We start from the raw sequence: 22570 nt of genomic DNA, 5'->3' as shown, positions 1-22570 counted from the left end.
GGCACTTGCAACGTATTGAGGACATAACTCAGGTGCCGTTCATGGTCAGATATAATAGCACAACTTGGGGCATAGCGTATTGTGAACAGTAATGCTCCTATGTAACACATTCTTGGATCTCTCACAAAGCTACTTTTTACGTCTTAAGATTTCTCTCCATTGACAATCATAAGCTGTGTTTTATCTGCAAGGAGCTGCTCAATACAGTCACAAAACTGGACTGATACTATGCACCCTCATATTTTCTCCGTTGGCAACAATGTGAACTGTATCGAACACCTTCTGTAAGTCAAGGAACAGTTCCATTGCATTTTGTGTCTTGTGGAGGAACAGAGTAAAAGATTGGACATGATCATTGTTTGCAGAATTTGTGTCATTCCTGCAGTGGAGATTTTGAATTCCAGGAAAGTCATAATAAGCATGCATAATGTGTATTCCAAAATTCTACAGTAAATAATTTATTGACTTTAGTGTCGTAGGCCTATAGTTGTGTGCATCTGTTCGACTACCCTTCTTGAAAACTGGAATGACCACTGCAGTTTTCCATTCACATGGAACGCTTTGTTCCTCCTGCTGCCTACGACAGACTACTGTAGAAAATGAGTGAGCTCTCTCACATATTCTATGTAGAATCATATACACATACCATCAGGTCCAGTCAGGTTTTCTGATGTAACTGTTTGCAGGGAAATGAAATGGGATGACTAAATAAGTTCAATTGCAGGTACAACAGGCAGTAGGCTTCAGTTCATCGGTAAGATACTGAAAAATGCAATCACAAGTGTAGAAAGGAAAGTACTTACAAAGTCATTCATGCAACACATTACAGAACATTAGTCAAGAATGCCAGTGTGAATGCGCACAGGTTGTTTGATCCATGGGAAAGCAGCACGGGGATGCTAAAAAATCTGAAGTAACAGGCACGTGACGATAGTATGCGTCAGTCCATGAAAGCCTACTTACAAATTTTCAAGAACCAGTATCAAGGGAAAAGGTTTGGAATATACTAAAATTCCATGTAAGATTAATTAATTACAGTGTCTACACTTAAGAAACAATTTTAAGAAAGGAAGCTTGAGATACAGGGTATACTACAATCTCCTGCAGGATTAAACTAATTACAGCGCACATAAAGGCATTTAAGCAGTCACTCTTCACATGCTCTATATACAAATCAAATAAGAAAAAATTTTAATATGTGGTACAAGACACACATACTGTGCCACACAGTTCACTATGGTTTGTGGAGCATAAATGTTGATTGATAGAGTTGCAATTTATGGAGGGTTCGGAACTTATTTATTGAATAATTTAATATACTAGAACTTTATCTATATGTATAAATAGTAACACTCTGCTAAGACAGACAGTTAAGCTCCACGTGCACTGATTAAACCTGTTTTTGGAGTAAAGTGTTAGTTCTTGTTGACAATCCCACACTTGTAAGTGGCACTTGGTTCCAGATTCTACGTGAAAATATAGTGCACACCCAGAGAATGGAATGCAGACAAATTATTTTCTGCTACAAGAAATTGCTTTTATTGGATCTTTATTCCATAACACACGATTCAACTCATTTTTATTAAAAAAATTAAAAAACTATAACAATATAACATAAAAAGTTCTATACACTAAGAAACATTTTATGTTTGTTCTGTACAATAATCATATATACACATAAAGTATCTTAAAATACTGATAGTCACAGGAAGGATTAAGTACGACCTTACTGAGATAGACGACAATTACATTGAGTACTTCCATCCAGTCCGCTGCACAATATTGTATTACAATACGTGCTTATTTTACTTAAAAATACTCGCTGTAAAGAAAGTGAATGAATAGGTCATGTCACTATCATTATCAACAAATATTAACATGATTTAATATGTTTATATTTACAGGAAGATTAATATTTATAGATCCTCCCTCTGTGGAGGGTGGTTTATCTCTAGTCTGTGTATTTTCTCTAGAAGTATCATCGTGTAATTCCTCAAATTTGACAGAAGACTTAGAAATAAATCCAGAATCATATTTGGATGGTAAAAAAAATGTTTTCAATATGTTCTTTTTACATGAACATTGTACAGGTACTTGACAACTACCCTCTATGTCAGACGCCGAACACAAGCTATAAGTAGAATGATCAGATCTCAAGGCAATGTTACACAAAGAACCATGAGTATCAAACATGTGTTCATTGCTGCCTGTTTTCCTATTTAAAGCACACTTCCTACAAGCAGGTTCAACCACTATGTCCCCTTGTTTGGGAGCTGCGGCTTCTTCACTCTGATTCAGATCCACCTCCATATGTTCAGTATTATTTGATAACCTACAAACAAACAAAAGTGACATATAGAAAAGAAGTAAATTTCATCACAAACTATACATACAAAATACAATTAATTAGTTATTTTCATGTTTGTAATGTCTCACTTGAGTATGGAATATGTCAATTAATTATAAAAAAATGACACTTTTCTCAGTGAAAAAATCTATGGAGCAGAAAGGACTATCTAGCAAACATACTTTTACAATCTGAGAGAAGGAAAGTTGCTACTCACCATATAGCAGAGATGCTGAGCCACGATAGACACAATAAAAAGATTCACACAATCATAGATTTCGGCCATTAAGGCCTTTTTCAGCAGTAGACAAACATACACACACGCACACACACACACTCACGCAAGCGCAACTTGCACACACATCCGCAGTCTCAGAGAGCTGAAACTACACTGCGAGCAGCAGCACCAGTGCATGATGGGAGCGGCGACTGGGTGGGAATAAGGAGGAGGCTGGTGCAGGGAGGGGAGGGTTAGTATGGTGGGAGCGGTGGACAGAGAAGTGTTGCAGTTTAGACGGAGGGTAGGAGAGAAGGTGCGGAGGGGGGAGGGGGTAAGTAGTGGAAAGGAGAGAAATAAAAATAAAAGAAATTAAAAGACTGGGTGTGGTGGTGAAATGACGACTATGTAGTGCTGGAATGGGAACAGAGAGGGGGCTGGATGGGTGAGGACAGTGACTAATGAAGGTTGAGACCAGGAGGGTTACGGGAACGTAGGATGTATTGCAGGGAAAGTTCCCACCTGTGCAATTCAGAAAATCTGGTGTTGGTAGGAAGGATCCATATGGCACAGGCTGTGAAGCAGTCATTGAGATGAGGGGTATCATGTTTGGCAGCGCGTTCAGCTACAGGGTGGTCCACTTGTTCTTTGGCCACAGTTTGTCGGTGGCCGTTCATGTGGACAGACAGCTTGTTGGTTGTCATGCCTACATAGAATGCAGCACAGTGGTTGCAGCTTAGCTTGTAGATCACATGACTGGCTTCACAGGTAGCCCTGCCTTTGATGTGACAGGTAATGTTAGTGACCGGGCTGGAGTAGGTAGTGGTAGGATGATGTATGGGACAGGTCTTGCATCTAGGTCTATTACAGGGGTATGAGCCATGAGGTAAGGGATTGGGAGCAGGGGTTGTGTAAGGATGGACGAGTATATTGTGTAGGTTCGGTGGACGGCAGAATACCACGGTAGGAGGGGTGGGAAGGACAGTGGGTAGGATATTTCTCATTTCAGGGCATGACAAGAGGTAATCAAAACCCTGGCGGAGAATGTAATTCAGTTATACTTTTAATTATTTTAACTTGCTTTACTCATCTATCAGCACCATTAATACACTAAGGAAGATATGAAATATTCTTATTTTTGTTTAATATGCCACTTTCTACATCAGTCAGATTAAATCATGACTAGTGGAGACCATTGTTTTCCATGTTCTATATGTAATGATGACTGTTTAGAAAATCTGAACAGTTGCAACAACAAAGTTCATTTAGGACTAAATAAATTGTTAATTTGATGTTGTTTTGTCTAGTTGCTTAAATATGAGGGTGGGCTGAAAAGTAATGCCTCTGCATTTATGTGAAAACTCTTAGAGCTTTTTAAATATAACAAACTTTATTAACACTCTACATCTTTATTCGTCATCTCTACTTATTGATTTCTCAACATAGTCACCCTCGCAATGAACACATTTCTCCCAACAAGAGACCAGTTTGCTGATACTGTCGCTGTAGAATATTTGACTCTGTTGACAGAGCCGCAACCTCATCTCTGCTTGCACTGCTTCTTCACTATCAAAACGAAGTCGTCAAAAGTGTTCTTTAAGTTTTGAAAAGATGTAAAATCAGATGGGCAAAGTTGAGATTGTATGAAGTATGATCAGTGACAGTAAACACAAGCTGTTGGGTTGTCGCAGATGTCACAGTACTAATTTGTAAACTGGCATTGCCATAATGAAAGAGAGGGTGGTCCATGTGTGAATGAATTCTTCAAATTAGCACTTTCAATTTTCTGAGGGTCTCCTCACAATACCCTGTGAAGTTTACAGTTGTGCATTAAGCATTAATTCCAAATGTACCATACCCTGAACATCTCAGTACACTGGGAGTATGACTTTGCCTACTAATGTGATGGTCTGGAACTTTTTTGGCATTGGTGATCACTTTCTGGCAGAATTTCACTGATGCTCATTTGTTTCTGAGATCAAAATGGTGAACCCAGTTTTCATCACCTGTCACAATATTATCCAATAGTTTTTTCTGATGAGTTCATCTACCCAGTTAGAATGAGTCTCATTGGCTACAGTATGTGGTTGTCCAGTCTGAGCTTTGTCACACAAGTTGAGGTTGGTACCACAATTTCCTACATTACGAGCACTAACAACCCAATGTCACTCATTACTGATGTTGATACAATCATTGCCATACACAGTTTCCATTCCTCTATGAATTTCAATTGGAGACACATTTTCAGTGGTTAGAAACTCAATTACAGCATGCTGTTTCTCACATGCCAACGAAGTTAAATTACACACTGCCATATTATGCACTACAATTCAGAGTTCTCTAGTGGCAGAAGGTCACAACTTGCTTCATTGAATGCATGACATGTAATACCTCAAGTGATATTAAGAACAGAATCAGAAATTTGGAGGCATTGCTTTTCCACGTGCTCTTGTAATTGCCTACAGAAAGCTTGATGATGTAAGGCACATACACAATATGATCAAAAATATCTGGACACCTGGCTGAAAATGACTTACAAGTTCGTGGTACCCTCCATCCGTAATGCTGGAATTCATTATGGTGTTGGCCCACCCTTAGCCATGATGACAGCTTCCACTCTCACAGGCATACTTTCAATCAGGTGCTGGAAGGTTTCTTGGGGAATGGCAGCCCATTCTTCACAGAGTGCTGCACTGAGGAGAGGTACTGGTGAGGCCTGGCATGAAGTCGGTATTCAAAACATCCGAAAGATGTTCTACAGGATTCAGGTCAGGACTCTGTGCAGGCCAGTCCATTACAGGGATGTTGCAGTCGTGTAACCACTCCGCCACAGGCCATGCATTATGCACAGATCCTCAATCATGTTGAAAGATGCAATCACCATCCCCAAATTGCTCTTCAACAGTGGGAAGCAAGAAGGTGCTTCAAACATCAATGTAGGCCTGTTCTGTGATAGTGTCATGCAAAACAACAAGGGTTGCAAGCCCCTCCATGAAAAACACGACCGCACTATAACACCACCACCTCCGAACTTTACTGTTGGCACTACACACGCTGGCAGATGACGTTCACTGGGCATTCGCCATACCCACACCCTGCCACTGGACTGCCATATTGAGTACCATGATTCGTCACTCCACACAACATTTTTCCACTGTTCAGTCGTCCAATATTTATGCTCCTGACACCAAGCAAAGTTCTGTCTGGCATTTACCGGAGTGATGTGTGGCTTATGAGCAGCTGCTCAACCATGAAATAGAAGTTTTCTCACCTCCTGCCTAAGTGTCATAGTGCTTGCAATTGATCCTGATGCAGTTTGGAATTCCTGTGTGATGGTCTGGATAGATGTCTGCCTATTACACATTAAGACCTTCTTCAACTGCTGGCGGTCTCTGTCAGTCAACAGATGAGGTCGGCCTGTGTCCCTTCAGGTTTCCACTTCACTATTTCATCAGAAACAGTGGACCTAGGGATGTTTAGGAATGTGGAAAGGCTGCATACAGACATATGACACAAGTGACACCCAATCACCTAACCATGTTCGAAGTCCGTGAGTCCTGAGGAGTGCCCCATTCTACTCTCTCATGATGTCTAATGACTACTGAGGTTGCTGATGTGGAGTACCTGGTAGTAGGTGGCAGCACAATGCACCTAATATGAAAAATGTATTGTTTTGGGGGTGTCTGGATACTTTTGATCACATAGTGTATAACCCCATTGGCACACTTTTGGCAATGAATAATTATTAGAATTTTATAGCATATTAACTAAATATGAAGGAAGTGACTTGTTATTCGTAGGCCTATGGTAGACAACAGAAAATTCCAGTATATAGTACTACAAAAATTTCATGTATGCTTTGTTCACCACATGCCACCATACTTACGGATTTTGAAGATGGCCAAAAACTGGTCACTATTAAATAAAGGTTTTGTGACTGTGTTTAAAAGAAAAAGAAGAGCATAAGGTCTATCAAAGTTTCTAAATAGCAAACAGATGCAAAAACAATGGAAGTTTTACCCTTGCAGGGTGTATACGACCCGAGACAACCGGGAAATCCGGGAAAAACCCGGGAATTTTCTCATTCAGGAGAAAACCGGGAAAAACCCAGGAATTTTTCTGAATTCTGGGAATTTTTCATTGCTTTAGCTTTCAGTTAAATTTTTGTAATTTTGACTGCAGAATTGATTCTCTAGCAAAGAATGTTATTGTTTCCTGCTACTGGAGAACGATACTGCAGCAATAAAATATAAACGAGAAGGAAAAAAATAAATCTAGTGGCAAAGGAAAAGTGCAATTTACAACAACAAAACACCATGCACGCATAAGTGTGTGCAAATAGCAAAAATATGTCAAAGGCCGTAGGGCGCAGACTGTAATTCTTCGTAACAATAAACTGCTTGCTATGAGCATGATGTCACAACTGTTCACATTAGGTTCGTTTGACCAGTTGCCAGCGGTCTGTTGCGCATGCACATTTGATCGCGTATAAGCAGTACCTTCTCCCGTCTACCACTATTTGAAGTTTGGCTGTTAGCTGTATCGAGAGTAGCAGCAAACAGCCAGATGCAAACGAGAAAAATTTTTCTCGCGTGCCATAGCTGCCAGATTCGCACTTTCACAGAGTTGTCTGAGTTGTAGTGGGGAAGGGGTTAGTCTCCACGTGACCCATGTTTACGTTAAGTGACTTCGCTGCTTATCTTCGTGTACAGCTCCCACGTCAAATGAAAACAAAACGGATTTCTGTGGCCGGGAGCTATCAACTGAATTAAAATACATTCACATAATTACGGAGGGCAAAAACATATTATTAATTTCAATTTTCTGATTTTATTTTATTTCCAAGTTAGGAGCAGTCAAGCATTAATCGCCTTGCAGAACAATGAAGTTATTTTTGCAAGTTCACTAAAGAAATTTGGCTTTATTAATCTTTCCGCTGAGGAAGTCATTTTATTTGAAATGAAGTGTTTCATTCTACAGTATTGGCTAGTTCCAACTGTTTGTTGAATTTCAAGTGCAATTTCAAGTGCACGTTATCATCTTCTGCCATGTATGGCATTATGCCATAATAAAGAACCAAAAATGAGATCGTAGAGTACTGGTACTCCAAGAAAATTTACATCCCAAAAACCACACTGAAAAGCTTAATATCAGGTGGGACCTACTTCATTGTGAATCTGGAAAAAGCCAATTTGCACTTCAAGCCGAATCATGCATTTTAGTATGGTTCACGAAATTCCAATTTGGAGTATCCTCTGATGCCCTGTTTCTTTTATGGTGTAATGTAAGCTTTCTTAGTGCTTTATACACACTAACATGCGGGCTTCCTACACCACTGCAGTTGCACACGCACAATAATGCCTGTTTTCTGGCGCTCTCTGGCAACTGGTAAATTGAACCTATTTCTAACAGTCTCCGGATAGTACTGCGAACGGTGGTTAGAAAAGCGTTACTTTCAAAGTAAATTTCTTTTTATGCAAGATGAAATAAGTTAAGTGTGAGAAAGTGGGATGGATATCTAAATCATAGAGCGTTCGAAACTGAACAGTTTGAGAACCAGCCACTTACAAGAATTTCGAGCCGAGACATTTATGTCATAATTTTAAATTTACTGGCACAGTTGTGTGATGTATCTTAAAATGTAACACACGCAAAAGAGATCAATATTACATGTGAAAGCTTAACTTCTGTTGTAGCGTGTTAATCTTAGAGACCAAAATAATGTGTGAAAGCTTAGCTTTTCTTGTAGATATACGGTACTGTGTACATTAATGTAAACCGTTAACTTTTCCTCTTGTGTGTTCGCGCTATGTAACCAGTGATCTTGCTATTGACTGACTATAACACTTGTCCTATGCTCTGAATAGCTGCTGTCATCAGCTGGCGAGACCTCGTGGCTTGCGATACGACTCGCTTACAAAATGACATCACAACCTCGGTTTCAACGCTCTGGAAACTAACGCGCTGTGTTTGGTGCAATTCGAATTTATACTTTCATAATACAAAAATATGCAGCGTATATGTTGCTGCAAATCAAAGGTCCTTCCAAAACTTCTCTCATTTTTTTAATTAAAAGTCTCTCCATACTTCTCTCCCCCGTCTTTTCTTTTTTTTTCCCGTTCTACGCGATTGTATAAAATGTTAACCATTCAAAGGATTGATAAGTTTTGCAGTTCCGAGGGAAAATCTACTGAAAACCTACTGTCACTTAACATGGAAAAAGTGTATATTTGCCCGGGAAAAAGCATATTTTTTAAACGGGATATCCGGGAATAATTCGGGAATTTTTTTTCCTTGTCCCCGTATACATCCTGCCTTGGTTTTTCTTCAGATCTGGCAAATGTATAGAGGAATACCCATTCTGATAGCTCTAATTGTCACACGTCTTCTTCTTTCCTTCAGCCCCCCACACTCTTCTGTTCATTCCTTGCTTTTCCAATTATGTTTGTTTCTCTACCTCACTCTTTAAGTATGTCTTCTTTTTTTTCCTTCTGAATGGCACTGGAATGGCATTCTACTTCATCAATTTTTCCAGCTTCTCTCTAGCAACAGTGGAGAACAGATAAGAACTTCAATAAACTTAACTGTTTCATCATTCTGCCTGGAGAAAATGACACAGAAACTGATTTCAGAGAATCCCAGTACACTGTGAACAAGCTACTTTTGAAAACAACTGACAGAAAAGTGAATCTGTGTACAGTACCCTACAGATTTGACTGGGCAGACCAAGACAATAGAATATATAAAAAAAAACAAATTCTTGATGGAAAGCACAACCCAGTATAGTCATGCTAACACAGTGGTTATTATAAAGTATTTAAGGAGGAGTAATTACATGAGACATGAACTGCAACTGGTTATGAAAGGAAAAGAAAAAAATTGCACAAACCTACATTATTCAGCTATGCGACCGCCTATCACTATTCCATTGATCTCAGTTAATTTGCTTGCAATAGAAAAAATTGACTGCCATAAAACTGAGTACTCACAGTCTGACAAAACAACACAAGCAACAACAGCAAAATAATCAATAACTACACCTTCGGTGGCACAAATAACTGGAAAAGAGGCAGCACAGAAAACAATAACCTTGTGGGGTGGGGGGGGGGGGGCAGGGGGGGGAATGGCTTTGAGCACTATGGGACTTAACTTTTCAGGTCATCAGTCCCCTAGAACTTAGAACTACTTAAACCTAAGTAACCTAAGGACATCACACACATCCATGCCTAAGGCAGGATTCGAACCTGCGACCGTAGCGGTCGCACGAAAAAAAAAAAAAGAAGAAGAAGAAGAAGAAAGGAGCTGGGGAAGAAGCAGTGCCAAAAAAATCATGGTGAATAACACAGCAGAGCACAGCTTTCAAACATCACATGGAAGATATTTCTTATGACCCAGTCCCCTGCAGAAGAATACAATGAAGATTACAGCCAGGACTCCCGGGGTGTGAAACTCATGACAGAAACAAAAAGAATACAGGACTTTTCACTTCAAAGAATTAATATAGAAAGAAAGCACTTTATAATTAGCTAACCATGCTACATCATAATGTATAGAGCATGACTATCAAGTTTGTAAAAAGATTTTCTTTTGACTAATACTTTGAAGGAAGTTTCAGTCTTGCTGCAACAAAAACAAAAATGTACTGCTAGAATATCAGACTTCCAAAAGGTTTGTAGCTTTTGCAAGGAAACACACAAGGGGTGGAACATGTGTATATGCAAGAACAGGTATTAAATCTTTTTTAAAAAAATGTACTGTTTATCTGATCTAACAGAAAGTAATAATTGCATGTATATACAGGGTGAGTCACCTAACGTTACCACTGGATATATTTCGTAAACCACATCAAATACTGATGAACCGATTCCACAGACCGAACATGAGGAGAGGGGCTAGTGTAATTGTTTAATACAAACCAGACAAAAATGCACAGAAGTATGTTTTTTAACACAAACCTACGTTTTTTTTAAATGGAACCACATTACTTTTGTTAGCACATCTGAACATATAAACAAATACGTGATCAGTGCCATTTGTTGCATTGTAAAATGTTAATTACATCCGGAGATATTGTAACCTCAAGTTGATGCTTGAAACCTCCGACGTTCAGTAGCGTGTTGTAACAAACACGGGCCACGGTCGGCAAGCAGCATCTGCAGGGACATGTTTACGATGACGACCGTGTTTACGAGTGTGGCTGTAGTGCACTGTTGTGGTTTGGTCTAGCTGTCGCAGTGTCCGCATGTAGCGCTTGCTGCTATTGTTATTCTGCATTCGTCTCCGCACACAGACCAACTGTAGTACACCATGTTACCAGACGTCTGTGATAGTGTAGTGTTGTAGGAACTGTGACCATGGTGTATTCGAACTCTGAAAAGGCGGAGATGATACTCATCTATGGCGAGTGTCGACGAAATGCAGCTGAAGCCTGCAGGGTTTATGCAGAACGGTACCCGGACAGAGAGCATCCAACGTGCCGCACATTGCAAAACATCTGCCGCCAACTGTATGCAACAGGTATGGTCGTAGCACGCAAACGGGTCCGTAACAGGCCCGTCACAGGAGAAGCGGGTGCAGTTGGTGTGTTAGCTGCTGTGGCCATGAACCCACACGAGTACACGGGACATTGCGAGAGCTGGTGGACTGAGTCAAAGTAGTGTCATGCGCATACTGCATCGTCACCGCTTTCACCCGTTTCATGTGTCGCTACATCAGCAATTACATGGTGATGACTTTAATCATCGAGTGCAATTCTGTCAATGGGCATTAACAGAGAATGCGGGTTTCACAACCACGGGGCAGTGAATCTATGGAACATGCATTACTGGTCCGTGGACAATCCTCGCTGGCTCAGACAGGTAGAGCGACAGCGACTGGACTGTAAATGTATGGTGCGGAATCATTGGCAACCGCCTCATTGGTCCTCACTTCATTGCAGAGGCCCAAACAGCTGCAACATACATCGTGTTTCTACAGAATGATCTGCCAACGTTGCTCGAAAATGTCCCACTGGAAACGCGTCGACGTATGTGGTATCAGCATGATGGTGCACCTGCACATTGCGCAATTAACACTAGGCTGACCCTTGACAGGATGTTCGACGGGCGTTTCATAGGACGTGGAGGACGCATAAATTGGCCAACCCGCTCTCCTGATCTTACACCTCTGGACTTCTTTCTGTGGGGTACGTTAAGGGAGAATGTGTACCGTGATGTGCCTACAGCCCCAGAGGATATGAAACAACGTATTGTGGCAGCCTGCAGCGACATTACACCAGATGTACTGCGAGGTGTACGACATTCATTACACCAGAGATTGCAATTGTGTGCAGCAAATGATGGCCATCACATTGAACATCTATTGGCCTGACATGTCGGGACACACTCTATTCCACTCCATAATTGAAAACGGAAAGCACATGTGTACGTGTACCTCACACCTCATGGTAATGTACATGTGTGTCAGTGAAAAAGACCAATAAAAAGGTGTTAACATGTGGACGTAATGTGCTGTTCCAGTCTCTTCTGTACCTAAGGTCCATCACTGTTCCCTTTGGATCCCTATGTAATTCAGTGCTCTTCGATACACACGATCGAACAGCGGAGGAGTGGTACTCAAGCGTCAACTTTAGGTTACAATATCTCCGGATGTAATTAACATTTTACAATGCAACGAACGGCACTGATTACGTATTTGTTTATATGTTCAAATAAGCTAACAAAAGTAATGGGGTTCCATTTACAAAAAACGTAGGTTTGTGTTAAAAAACATACTTACGTGCATTTTTTTATGGTTTGTATTAACCAATTACACTAGTCCCTCTCCTCACGTTCGGTCTGTGGAATCGATTCATCAGTATTTGATGTGGTTTACGAAATATATCCAGCGGTAATGTTAGGTGACTCACCCTGTATAGTTTTGAGTGCTGTTTATCTGAGCTAACAGAAAGTAATATTATGATTACATGTATATATAAATCACCATCTGGCAATTTTAAAGTGTTCTCTGATAATTTAGAAAACCTCTTTAAATGTAAACTATTTAAAACAGTCAAAATACACAATTGTGTCTGTGGATTTCTATGTTAATTTCAGGGATAACTGCACAAAAGGCGAGCAATTGGTTAATCTGCAAGGAACATATAATAGGGATATAATTATAGAACATACCACCAGGTATTGGAGCAAAAGTGAAACTGCTATTGACTAACATTTACTGATAAATCAAAATGTGGCTATAAAGCTGAAGATACAGATTCAGGTTTTACTGATCAAGAAGCACAAACTGATTTTTTTATAAATCTACCAAGCAATGTGACAATGATAATTATGCAGAGAGAAAATTAATTAAAGAAGACAGAATTAAATTCTTTAATCTCACATTAAAAAATGTAAATTGGGACAAGGAAACCAATAGATCTGTACATGTAAGATTCAACACATTCTTGTCTAATTATAAATGCAGCTGTGCTATTTCATTCAATCTGAAGAGAGTTAAAATTAACAAAAAATCAAATGCACAGATAACAAGCAAAATCAAAGTCATTAGAAAATCTCCAAATGCTGTATAAATTTTCAAAGTGCCATATTGTTTTGAAACCATGTGTGAAGTACTATAGGAAAAAGTGTAGGGGAGCTGTAATAGTAGCAAAAAAGCAATACAATGATCCATACTTCAGAAAGGACAGCAACAAAATGAAATCAGTGTGGAAAGTTATAAGTAATCATTCATACAAACACAATAAAGGAAGTAATACATTCACCATACAGCACAGAATTGAAATTTTTTATGATCCGTTTCTAATAACCAATATATTTAATTACCATTATATTAATGTAGTTCAGAACCTGATCAAAAGTAAATATCATCCAGACACAAGGAAGAAATTCCAGTAGTGGAAGAACACTGTCCATATATCCACTAGCACCCAAAGAAATACAAAGGGCTATAAGTAAACTAAAGAGTAAAATGATCTGTGGATTTGATGATATCCCTAACAAAATTATTAAATATAGTGCTGCTAATATTGTTTCTCAACTTGTTAGCATAATCAATAGCTACTTTGCAACAGGAGTGTTTCCATGCAGACTTAAGCAATCAACAGTAATACTAATTTGTAAAAGTGGTGAAAAGTTTGACATTAGAAACTTCAGACTTCTTTTTAATGCACAGATTGGTTTCAGAAAAGGTAGATCAGTGGAAACAGCTTTCTTCAACTTCCTAAAACTTGTTTCCAAAGCTATAGATGATAATGAATTACATTAAACTGTGTATTGTTTTTGGACTTTCCCAAAGTTTCTGAAATTACAAATTATGATCTAGTATTTTTAAAACCATTAAGGTGTGTGCGGCATTTCCTATGAGTGGTTTTAGTCATATTTACTTGACAGGTAACAAGGAGCAAAAATTTGTCAGAAAGGTAAAGTGCACAATTCTGAATATAAAAAAGATAATTACAGGGAGCCCAAGAGTTCAGTACTGGGCCCACTATTGTTCATGGTTTTTATTAATGACCTATCATAAAAACTATTAATGGCATAAACACAGCATTTACACAGGCTACCAACTTTCTTATGATAGGAAAGAATGATTAAGATCTGCAACAAAAAATGACAAAACAACAGAAGTAACAGAAAAAATGGTTTAAAGATGATTGTCTAGTTGTTAATGAAGAGAAAACTGTATGGATGAACTTCAACCATATAAAAAACAAAGCTACAACCAACATAAAGGTTGCGATAGTGAGAAGCCACATTCATTGGGGGGCAAAAAAAGGATAATGGGAGGATGAACACCTATTGAAGGAAAAACTTAACACAAAGTTATTCAAGAGCTGTTACATATTAAGAATGTTCAAATATTGTTGCAATGCTGAAACAGTGTTTTGCTTAGTCTACTAAGATATGATAGCCATTCTGGTAAATACTACTTTTGCAAAACAGTCACTTAAGCTTCAGAAGAAAGCTGTTGCTCACAGAAAATCATGTAGAGGTATTTTTAAAGAATTAAAGATCATGACACAGCCATCTATATATGTAAAAGTATCCGTTTCATTAAGGCCCTTCAAAAGTTTTCAAGTTTGAACGGTGGGATTCACAATTCTGAAACAAGAAAGAGGGATGTATCCACAAAATCAACATACCAGGACTATGTTTTACATATAACATAATCCACTGCTTCTACAGCATTAATGAATACACCCAGTTCTTGGAAAAAAGCACAGGTCACACCCGCCTACAAGAAGGGTAGCAAAAGTGATCCACAAAACTACTGTCCAATATGCTTGACACTGGTTTGTTGTAGAATCTTAGAACATATTCTGAGCTCAAACGTAGTGAGGTATCTTGAACAGAATAACCACCTCAATGCCAACCAGCATGGATTTCGAAGAAATTGATGATGTGAAATCCAACTCACACTTTTTACATGTGACATACTGAAAGCTTTGGATCAAGGCAGTCAGGTGGATGCAGTATTTCTTGATTACCGAAAAGCATTTGCCTCAGTACCTCTCCTATGCTTATTGTTAAAGCATAATCATATGGGGTATCAGGTGAAATTTTTGACTGGATTGTGGACTCTTTGGTAGAGAGGATACACCATGTTATCTTGGATGGATAGTCATTGCCAAATGTAGAAGTAACTCCTGGTGTGCCCCAGGCAATTGTATGAGGACCCTTATTGTTCATGTTGTGTATTAATGAGTTTGTAGACAATATTAATAGTAACCTCAGACTTTTTGCAATTGATGCAGTTTTCTGTAATGGAATACAGTCTAAAAGAAGCTGCATAAATATTCAGTCATATCTTCATAAGATTTTAAAGTGGTGCAAAGATTGGCACCTTGCTGATGTAAAATTGTGCTGATGTAAAATTGTGCACTTCACAAAATGAAAAAGAAATGTAGTATCCTACGACTATAATATCAATGAGAAACTTTTGGAGTCAGCCAACTCATACAAATACCTGGCTGTAACACTTTTTAGGGATGTGAAATGAAGTGATCACTTAGCAGGGGTGGTGTCGGGGTGGGGGGGGGGGGGGCGAGCTATGGGTGCTATAGCCCCCCCCCCCCCCACAATGGAGTATCATATTACACTGGATAAAATGACTTCAGAAATCAGCGAATATATTACTTCAACAGATTCATCATATTTTATAATTATTTAGCAATATAGGTTGCAATGTATTTCAAGTACCGTATTTACTCGAATCTAAGCCGCACTCGAATCTAAGCCGCACCTGAAAAATGAGACTCGAAATCAAGGAAAAAATATTTTCCCGAATCTAAGCCGCACCTGAAATTTGAGACTCAAAATTCAAGGGGAGAGAAAAATTATAGGCCGCATCTCCAAATCGAAACAAAGTTGGTCCATTGTAATATGAGACACAATTTAGGTCGAATGAATGACGATACAGCTACAGTAGTTTGGTTCGAGTCATAAGTTAGCAGTTAATCTTTACCAGGTAGCCATTGCTATGCGTCAGTATTTATACGGATACCCTTCCTTTTCCACGTGCTTTGTCTGGTTTGAATTGATAGCCTATTTTTCTTTGATCTGATAAGCGCAGTTTTCTTTGTTAAAGGTGTTTACATCACTAAGCTGAAAATGCGTTACTGTACTGTGTCACGCATTGTTTATCGCTTTCTGATAGTGCGTGTTTACGGCCTGTCGCCGCTCGCGGCATGGCTTGCTTTTGTGCGCGCTACCGCCGCTTTTTTTTTTTTTTTTTAAAAAAAAAGAAGAATCGTCTCATTAGCGAAACAATGGCAAGAAACTGGTACTTGTTGTTACTTACACTGCTGCTTTCTTTGATAATGATCAACAAGAACCAAATAATAGACTGCGTATGATAGAAGATGTTCTGAACGAGAGTTTAGCGAAAATTTTTCTCCATTTGAAAATCTTTGCAGGCGCCTCTTTAGTACATTACATTCTACACAGAAATTAGAGTCATCTTAGATTGAAAAATCTAGTCAATTGCCGTGATTCATTTCTGACGGTATCACTATTAAGCATAAGAATAATACGAATATAAACATGACATGATATGTTTGCTGTTGTCTCACTCTAGTTTCGTAGTTTATTAGGCAGACCAGATTTAAATGAGATAGCAGCAAACATGAAACAATACATGGCAAAATGTTTATATGCGTATTATTCTTATGGTGACGAGAATACTGCATGTGATTCACAATTTATAAAGTTCCTATTATAGCTACCATCTCTTCTCACAAATAGGAAAAAATTCAGAACGTAGAGTTGGCCATATTGACAAACATCCCAAACAGTCTTGCCAGTCGGATTTTCGTAGTACATTGAAAATAGCTCGTCTTCCACCTTTTTTTTTAAATTTATTTACTGACGCAGAGGTTTTGGCGCCAGTATTTATCTTTGTGTCTACAAAGCATGTCTGTGTAGCGCTACATATATTTGACAGCAGAAGTAAGTTGTGACGGCACCCACCAACTTTTTTCAGAATTTCCGCTGGCTTTGCACTCGATTCTAAGCCGCAGGTGGTGTTTTGGATTACAAAACTCGGAAAAAAAAGTGCGGCTTAGATTCGAGTAAATACGGCATTTCAAACACATTTTAACAAAAGAACAATAGCGGCAAATAGCTTACTATCTATTACTTACTATCTATTAATTTAACTTAAAATGGGCATCTCGTTATTTATTAATATACTGTACATTGGATGTATATTAATGTACGAGTACCACTTACAATAATCAAGAAAGCTAAATATGCCGGGTATGCCTAACACCACTTAAATTGCTGGACCCAGACAAAAACTTTGAAGTCGCTGGACATATGCATCAAATCATATTATTTTCCCAGGCACACACATTCTGTAGACAGGTTTTTACCCTGAACTCCAAAACAGTTACCAAAAACTACTTTAAGCAACACCAAATTTTACCATTTGTCAGTGGAGGATCCCAACTCTCTTTTTGTTAAGCAATATTCCAACCCCCCCCCCCCCCTCCCCCGACCAACTTCTAGAATCACCCTGTCACTTAGGCTCAGTTGTGGGTAAAGCAGGTGGTAGGCTTTGGTTTATTGGTATAATACTGGCGAAGTGCAATCAGTCTACAAAGGAAGTTGCTTACAAATCACTCATGTCACTGGTTCTAGAATATTGCTGCTTAGAGTGGGGTGCGTATGAAATAGGAGTAACAGGGGATATTGAATGCATACAGAGAAGAGCATCGTGAATGGTCACAGGATTGATTGATCTGTGGGAGAGTGTCACAGAAATAGTGAAGAAATTTAACTGGAAGACCCATGAGGATAGATGTAAACTATCCCGAGAAAGTCTATTAACAAAGTTTCAGGAACTGGCTTTAAATGATGACTCTAGGAATAAACTACCAGCCCAATGTATGGCTCATGTAGGGATCATGAGGATAAGATTAGAGTAATTACTGCACACGCAGAGGCAGTCAAACGATCATTCTTCTCGTGCTCCATATGGGAATGAAATGGGAAGAAACCCTAATAAATGGAACAATGGGATAATGGGATGTACCTTCTGTCATGGACTTCATGGTGGTTTGCAGAGTATAGATGTAGATGTAAAATATTGTTTACTTTACTACAATCAATCAGGATGCGTCCGTAAGAAATCTATCAGTCTAGATATAATACTACAACTTACCTGTGGCTATACTGTGTAAATGAATGTAAATATGTAAAACTTTATAGTGTCTTGTATTTTGAAAGCCCTATGTCATGAATGTAATAAAATGCACACTAAAAAAAAAAAAATAAATAAATAAATAAATTAGAGATCTACGTAGATAAGACATGTGCTATCCGTGCTGCATTTGCAAGTCTTATTTGCATCTGCAGATATTAAATCCTTGAAAACCACTTTAATCTGTTTGGTATGTCAGATTTCTGATGGTAGGTTTGCACCTGGCCACAGTTGCTGAAGTTGTCCCACATAATTCACAGGAGGAAGTAGCAGCTGATTACGATCATGTTTTAATACAACGTAGTCTGTCACATTGTTGATATTTTCAAGTTACGACGTCCTGTCATAATTTCTAAAAAGGATTTTGTAAAATTTTGTGCAGAACATTTTCTTGCCATGGAGCACTCAAAGTCATGTTATTAGATGTTGTGACATCTTGCAAACTGTTACATATTACCCACATAATTCATTTTTCTAATTATGTTAATTCAACATAATGTTAAATCATGTTAACATGCTGCACTTCTGACTAATACACATTGCATTGTGTAAATGCAAATATTTTTAAGAGAAATGCTGATGGCATCACTGAATTTATACTGAACATTAATTATGACATAGTCCCCTATGTCAACAATGTGGGAAAAGACAGATTGCCATTTACTGTAAAGAAGACACATGAAGTTGTAGACAGGCACAATTAAAAGACACTTACATAAAGCTTGCAGCCACATCCTTCAGCAGTAAAAGAGAGATACACACCATTCATACACACAAGCAAGCACACCTCATGAACATGTGACCTCCAACTCTAGCATCTCATGCCAGAATGCAACTATCACATGAGATGCAAGCAGCAATCTGGAGGGGATAGGGAAGGAAAGGGAATAGTAGAGCACGAGTGGGAGAGATGAACCCTGTGTGGTGGACCAGAATACCAACAGGCACAGCAACAGGAGATTCTGAGGCAGGGAGGTGGGAAAAACAGGAACAAAACAAGAGAGAGGGTGTGGGGGGTGGAGGGGAGGGGAGGGGGGGGGGGGGGGAAGACAGGCAGATGCAATGGCTGAGGGTGGCTAATGAACAGTGTTAGAGATGAGAATGGAGAGGAGGTGATAGGATGGGAGGGTGGAAACTTTTGGGTGGAGGGTGTGGGGACAGTATGTTACCTTAGGTTAAGCCCAGGATAATTATGGGAGTGGAGAATGTGTTGTAACAACAACTCCCATCTGTGCAGTTTAGAAAAGCTGGTGGTGGAAGGGAGGATCCAGATGGCTCGCATAGTTAAGCAGCCATTAAACTCAAGTGCTTTACGTTCAGCTGCATCTTGTGCCACAGGGTGGTCTACTTTGCTCTTGACCAAAGTTGGGTGGTGGCCTTTCATTCTGGTGGACAGCTGGTTGGTAGTCACACCAATACAAAAAGCTGTGCAGTGATTGCAGCAGAGCTGGTAAATGATATGGCTGCTTTTGCAGTTGGCCTGGCCCCTGATGAGGTAGGATAAACATGTGACAGGACTGGAATAGGAAGTACTGGGTGGGTGGTTGGGCAGTGCCAAGACATCATATCTTCGTTCCTTCACAATCTGAATGCCTTCTCTCCCATCCACTTCAGTGGTCCTCCTCAACACAATCTACATGGCCTCCTCCTCTCTAATAGCTCCATCCACACCCCTGTCCACGTTACACCCACCAACAGTACCTGCATTGTAACAGCTGCCATCCCTTTCACACCAAAAAATCCATCCCATACAGCCTGGCCAGCTGGGGATGGCATATCTGCAGTGACAAAAACTCCCTTGCTCAGTGAGCTGGGGGTCTCACCAGGCCCTTCACTGACAGGCACTAACCCCAGACGTAGTCTGTAAACAGCTCTCCTGTGGCATTTCCTCTCACACCTCCAGTTCTCCAATTCTCCCACCATTTCAAAGAACCAGCCACAAAAGAGTGTCCCCTTGATCACTCAGCACCACCCCGGACCGGAACAACTGAACCACATCCTTCGCCCACACCCTAAATCCAACAGTTTCCACTCCCTATCCTCTCACCTCCTCTCCATTCTCACCTTCCACCGTTTATTTGCCGCCCTCTGCCAATGAATCTGCCTGTCTTTCCCCCCACTCCTCTCTTTTTCTGCTCCTTTTTCCCCCACCTCCTTGCCCCACAACCCCCTGCACACTCCACCACACATCTTTCATCTCTCTTGCCACCCCTACACTACTATCCGTATCCCTATCCCTATCCGTATCCCTATCCCTATCCCTATCCCTATCCCTTCCCCTTCCCCTACCCCTCCCCCTTCAGACTGCCACTTGCATCCTACATGATAACTGCATTCCGGCCCAAGGGGCTGGAGTTGCAGGTCATGTGCGCATGAAGTGTGCTTGTTTGTGTGTATGAGTGGTGTGTGTGTCTCTTTTCGTGATGAAGGCTCTGGCTGAAAGCTTTATGTAAGTGTATTTTAAGTGTATCTGTGTCCAATTTAATGCATCTTTATGGTAAGTAGCAAACTGTCTTTTCCTACATTGTTGATATTCCTACCTGAGGTTTCCATTGTTTGATTTTGCCGAACGGCTTTCTTCCATCCTACAATCCTGTGATGCTTTCCTTTGTTACTCTTCTCTATAGCATAACTCTTCTCAGTATCCATCTTTCCCTTCTTTCCTGTGTTTATTCACTGCCTTCCAAACCACGTCTACTTATGAGCCATACTGTACCAGCGATCATCAGTGCACAACACACACTTCGCGACTGTGCGGATTATTGATGCAGTAGCTGATGCCCCCGATTCTTTCCTCTGATAGTTTTAATTATATTTATTCCTAATAATCCCACTTCATCCCTCATCCTGACATACTTTAGCAGTTTGTTTTCCACACCTGCCCATGCCACACAAACTTAGAACCTCGTCCTAACCCCTCCCCCCCCCCCCCCCAACTCTCTCTCTCTCTCTCTCTCTCTCCACTCATCACCACACACACACACACACACACTCCCATAACTCATTGTTTCTTTCCTCCTACATTTCTGTACATTTTTAATGTATTTGTACATATTTTTACATAGTTTCATGTGGTTTCACATGTTTTTGCATATTTTTACATATTTGCGTGTATTTTTACATATCTGTGTTTATTTTGACACATCTGTGCATGTTTCTGTGTGTCTTTACATATTTTTATGCATTTTTACTCATCTTTTTACATATCTGGCTCTTCTCACAATCATCAACACGTATTTTGCCCATTTCTGCCATTTCCATTTCCTTTACACCATTCCTACCACAATGGACCCTTGCTCCAACTTTCTACACCAGGTCAGAAAAGTATACCTTTCCCTGGCTAAATCCCAGTCCCATGTCCTGCTTCTCAAATGCTGCCTAAACCATGGAATCCCCCCCCCCCCCCCCCCCCAACAGCCTAACCGTAAAGATTCCTTTCTCTGGATCCCACCCATCCTCTCATGATGATCCACACCTTTCTAGATTCCACAATTACTGACCCTCACAGGCCTGGTACTTCTAAAACCTATCTCCATGGCACAGGCATCCCAGAACCACCTTTGCTCCCTCCACAAGATACTACTATTCTGCAATCCCTACTCCATACATCACACCTCTGAAATTGAATCCCTTGCTCTGAAGGAGCATTCCTGACACCACCTCCCTAAGTTATCTAACCTGCTGACATCCTACTGCCACCTTGGGGCACCACTATCCAAGCCCTAATGTACCCACTGTTTCCTTCCTTGTCCACCCCTCATAGCAGCTAATCACTGCCTAGCTGACCTCTTTTTTTTTTTTTTTTTTTTTTTTTTTTTTTTTTTTTTTTTTTTTTTTTTTTTTTTCAGCCTGCCACATCCCCAAAAACTCCCTACCAAATCCAGAGCCAAAACATTCCTGTATCACTGTCATTAACCTTTCCAACAAAACTCTCAGCTCAACAGATGTTTGACTCACCTTTAGCTCTACACCCAAATTTAACTATGCTGGACTTGTCAAAGACCTACTCCCCTTCTCCCAATCTCTGCAGTGGAAGAACTTCTATGCTGCCAATCTCTCAAACCAAAACCACCCTAATTCCAACAGTGAACACCATCTCTTGCAGTCCACACCACCATCCAACCATGATCCTCCCCCCCCCCCCCCTCCACCCCCCTCACCCACTCACGGTCACCTTCCAGGAATTCCTTACCTCCAACTTAGCCTCACCATCCTTCCCCAGGTCACTTCCTCAGAATGCCAGCCTTTCAGAAGAAGAAAGAACAGCAACACACAACCTCAAGACATATCCCGACCTAAACATC

General features: G+C 40.1%; 1 protein-coding gene across 5 annotated transcripts in view; it reads right to left on the bottom strand.

Annotated features, from left to right (window-relative positions):
- Positions 1–1532: 1532 nt before the first annotated feature.
- Positions 1533–22570, bottom strand: part of LOC126480865 (uncharacterized) — a 114669-nt gene continuing 93631 nt past the window's right edge. For all 5 annotated transcript variants that reach the window (XM_050104240.1, XM_050104239.1, XM_050104243.1 and 2 more), the window contains exon 12: positions 1533–2332. In XM_050104240.1, coding sequence (XP_049960197.1) covers positions 1864–2332 — 469 coding nt within the window. In that variant the 3' untranslated portion in view covers positions 1533–1863. The remainder of the gene's footprint in view (positions 2333–22570) is intronic.

The sequence above is a fragment of the Schistocerca serialis genome, chromosome 5 (genome assembly GCF_023864345.2).
Source record: "Schistocerca serialis cubense isolate TAMUIC-IGC-003099 chromosome 5, iqSchSeri2.2, whole genome shotgun sequence".
Classification (NCBI taxonomy): Eukaryota; Metazoa; Arthropoda; class Insecta; order Orthoptera; family Acrididae; genus Schistocerca; species Schistocerca serialis.
This window is presented reverse-complemented; position numbering and strand designations above follow the sequence as displayed.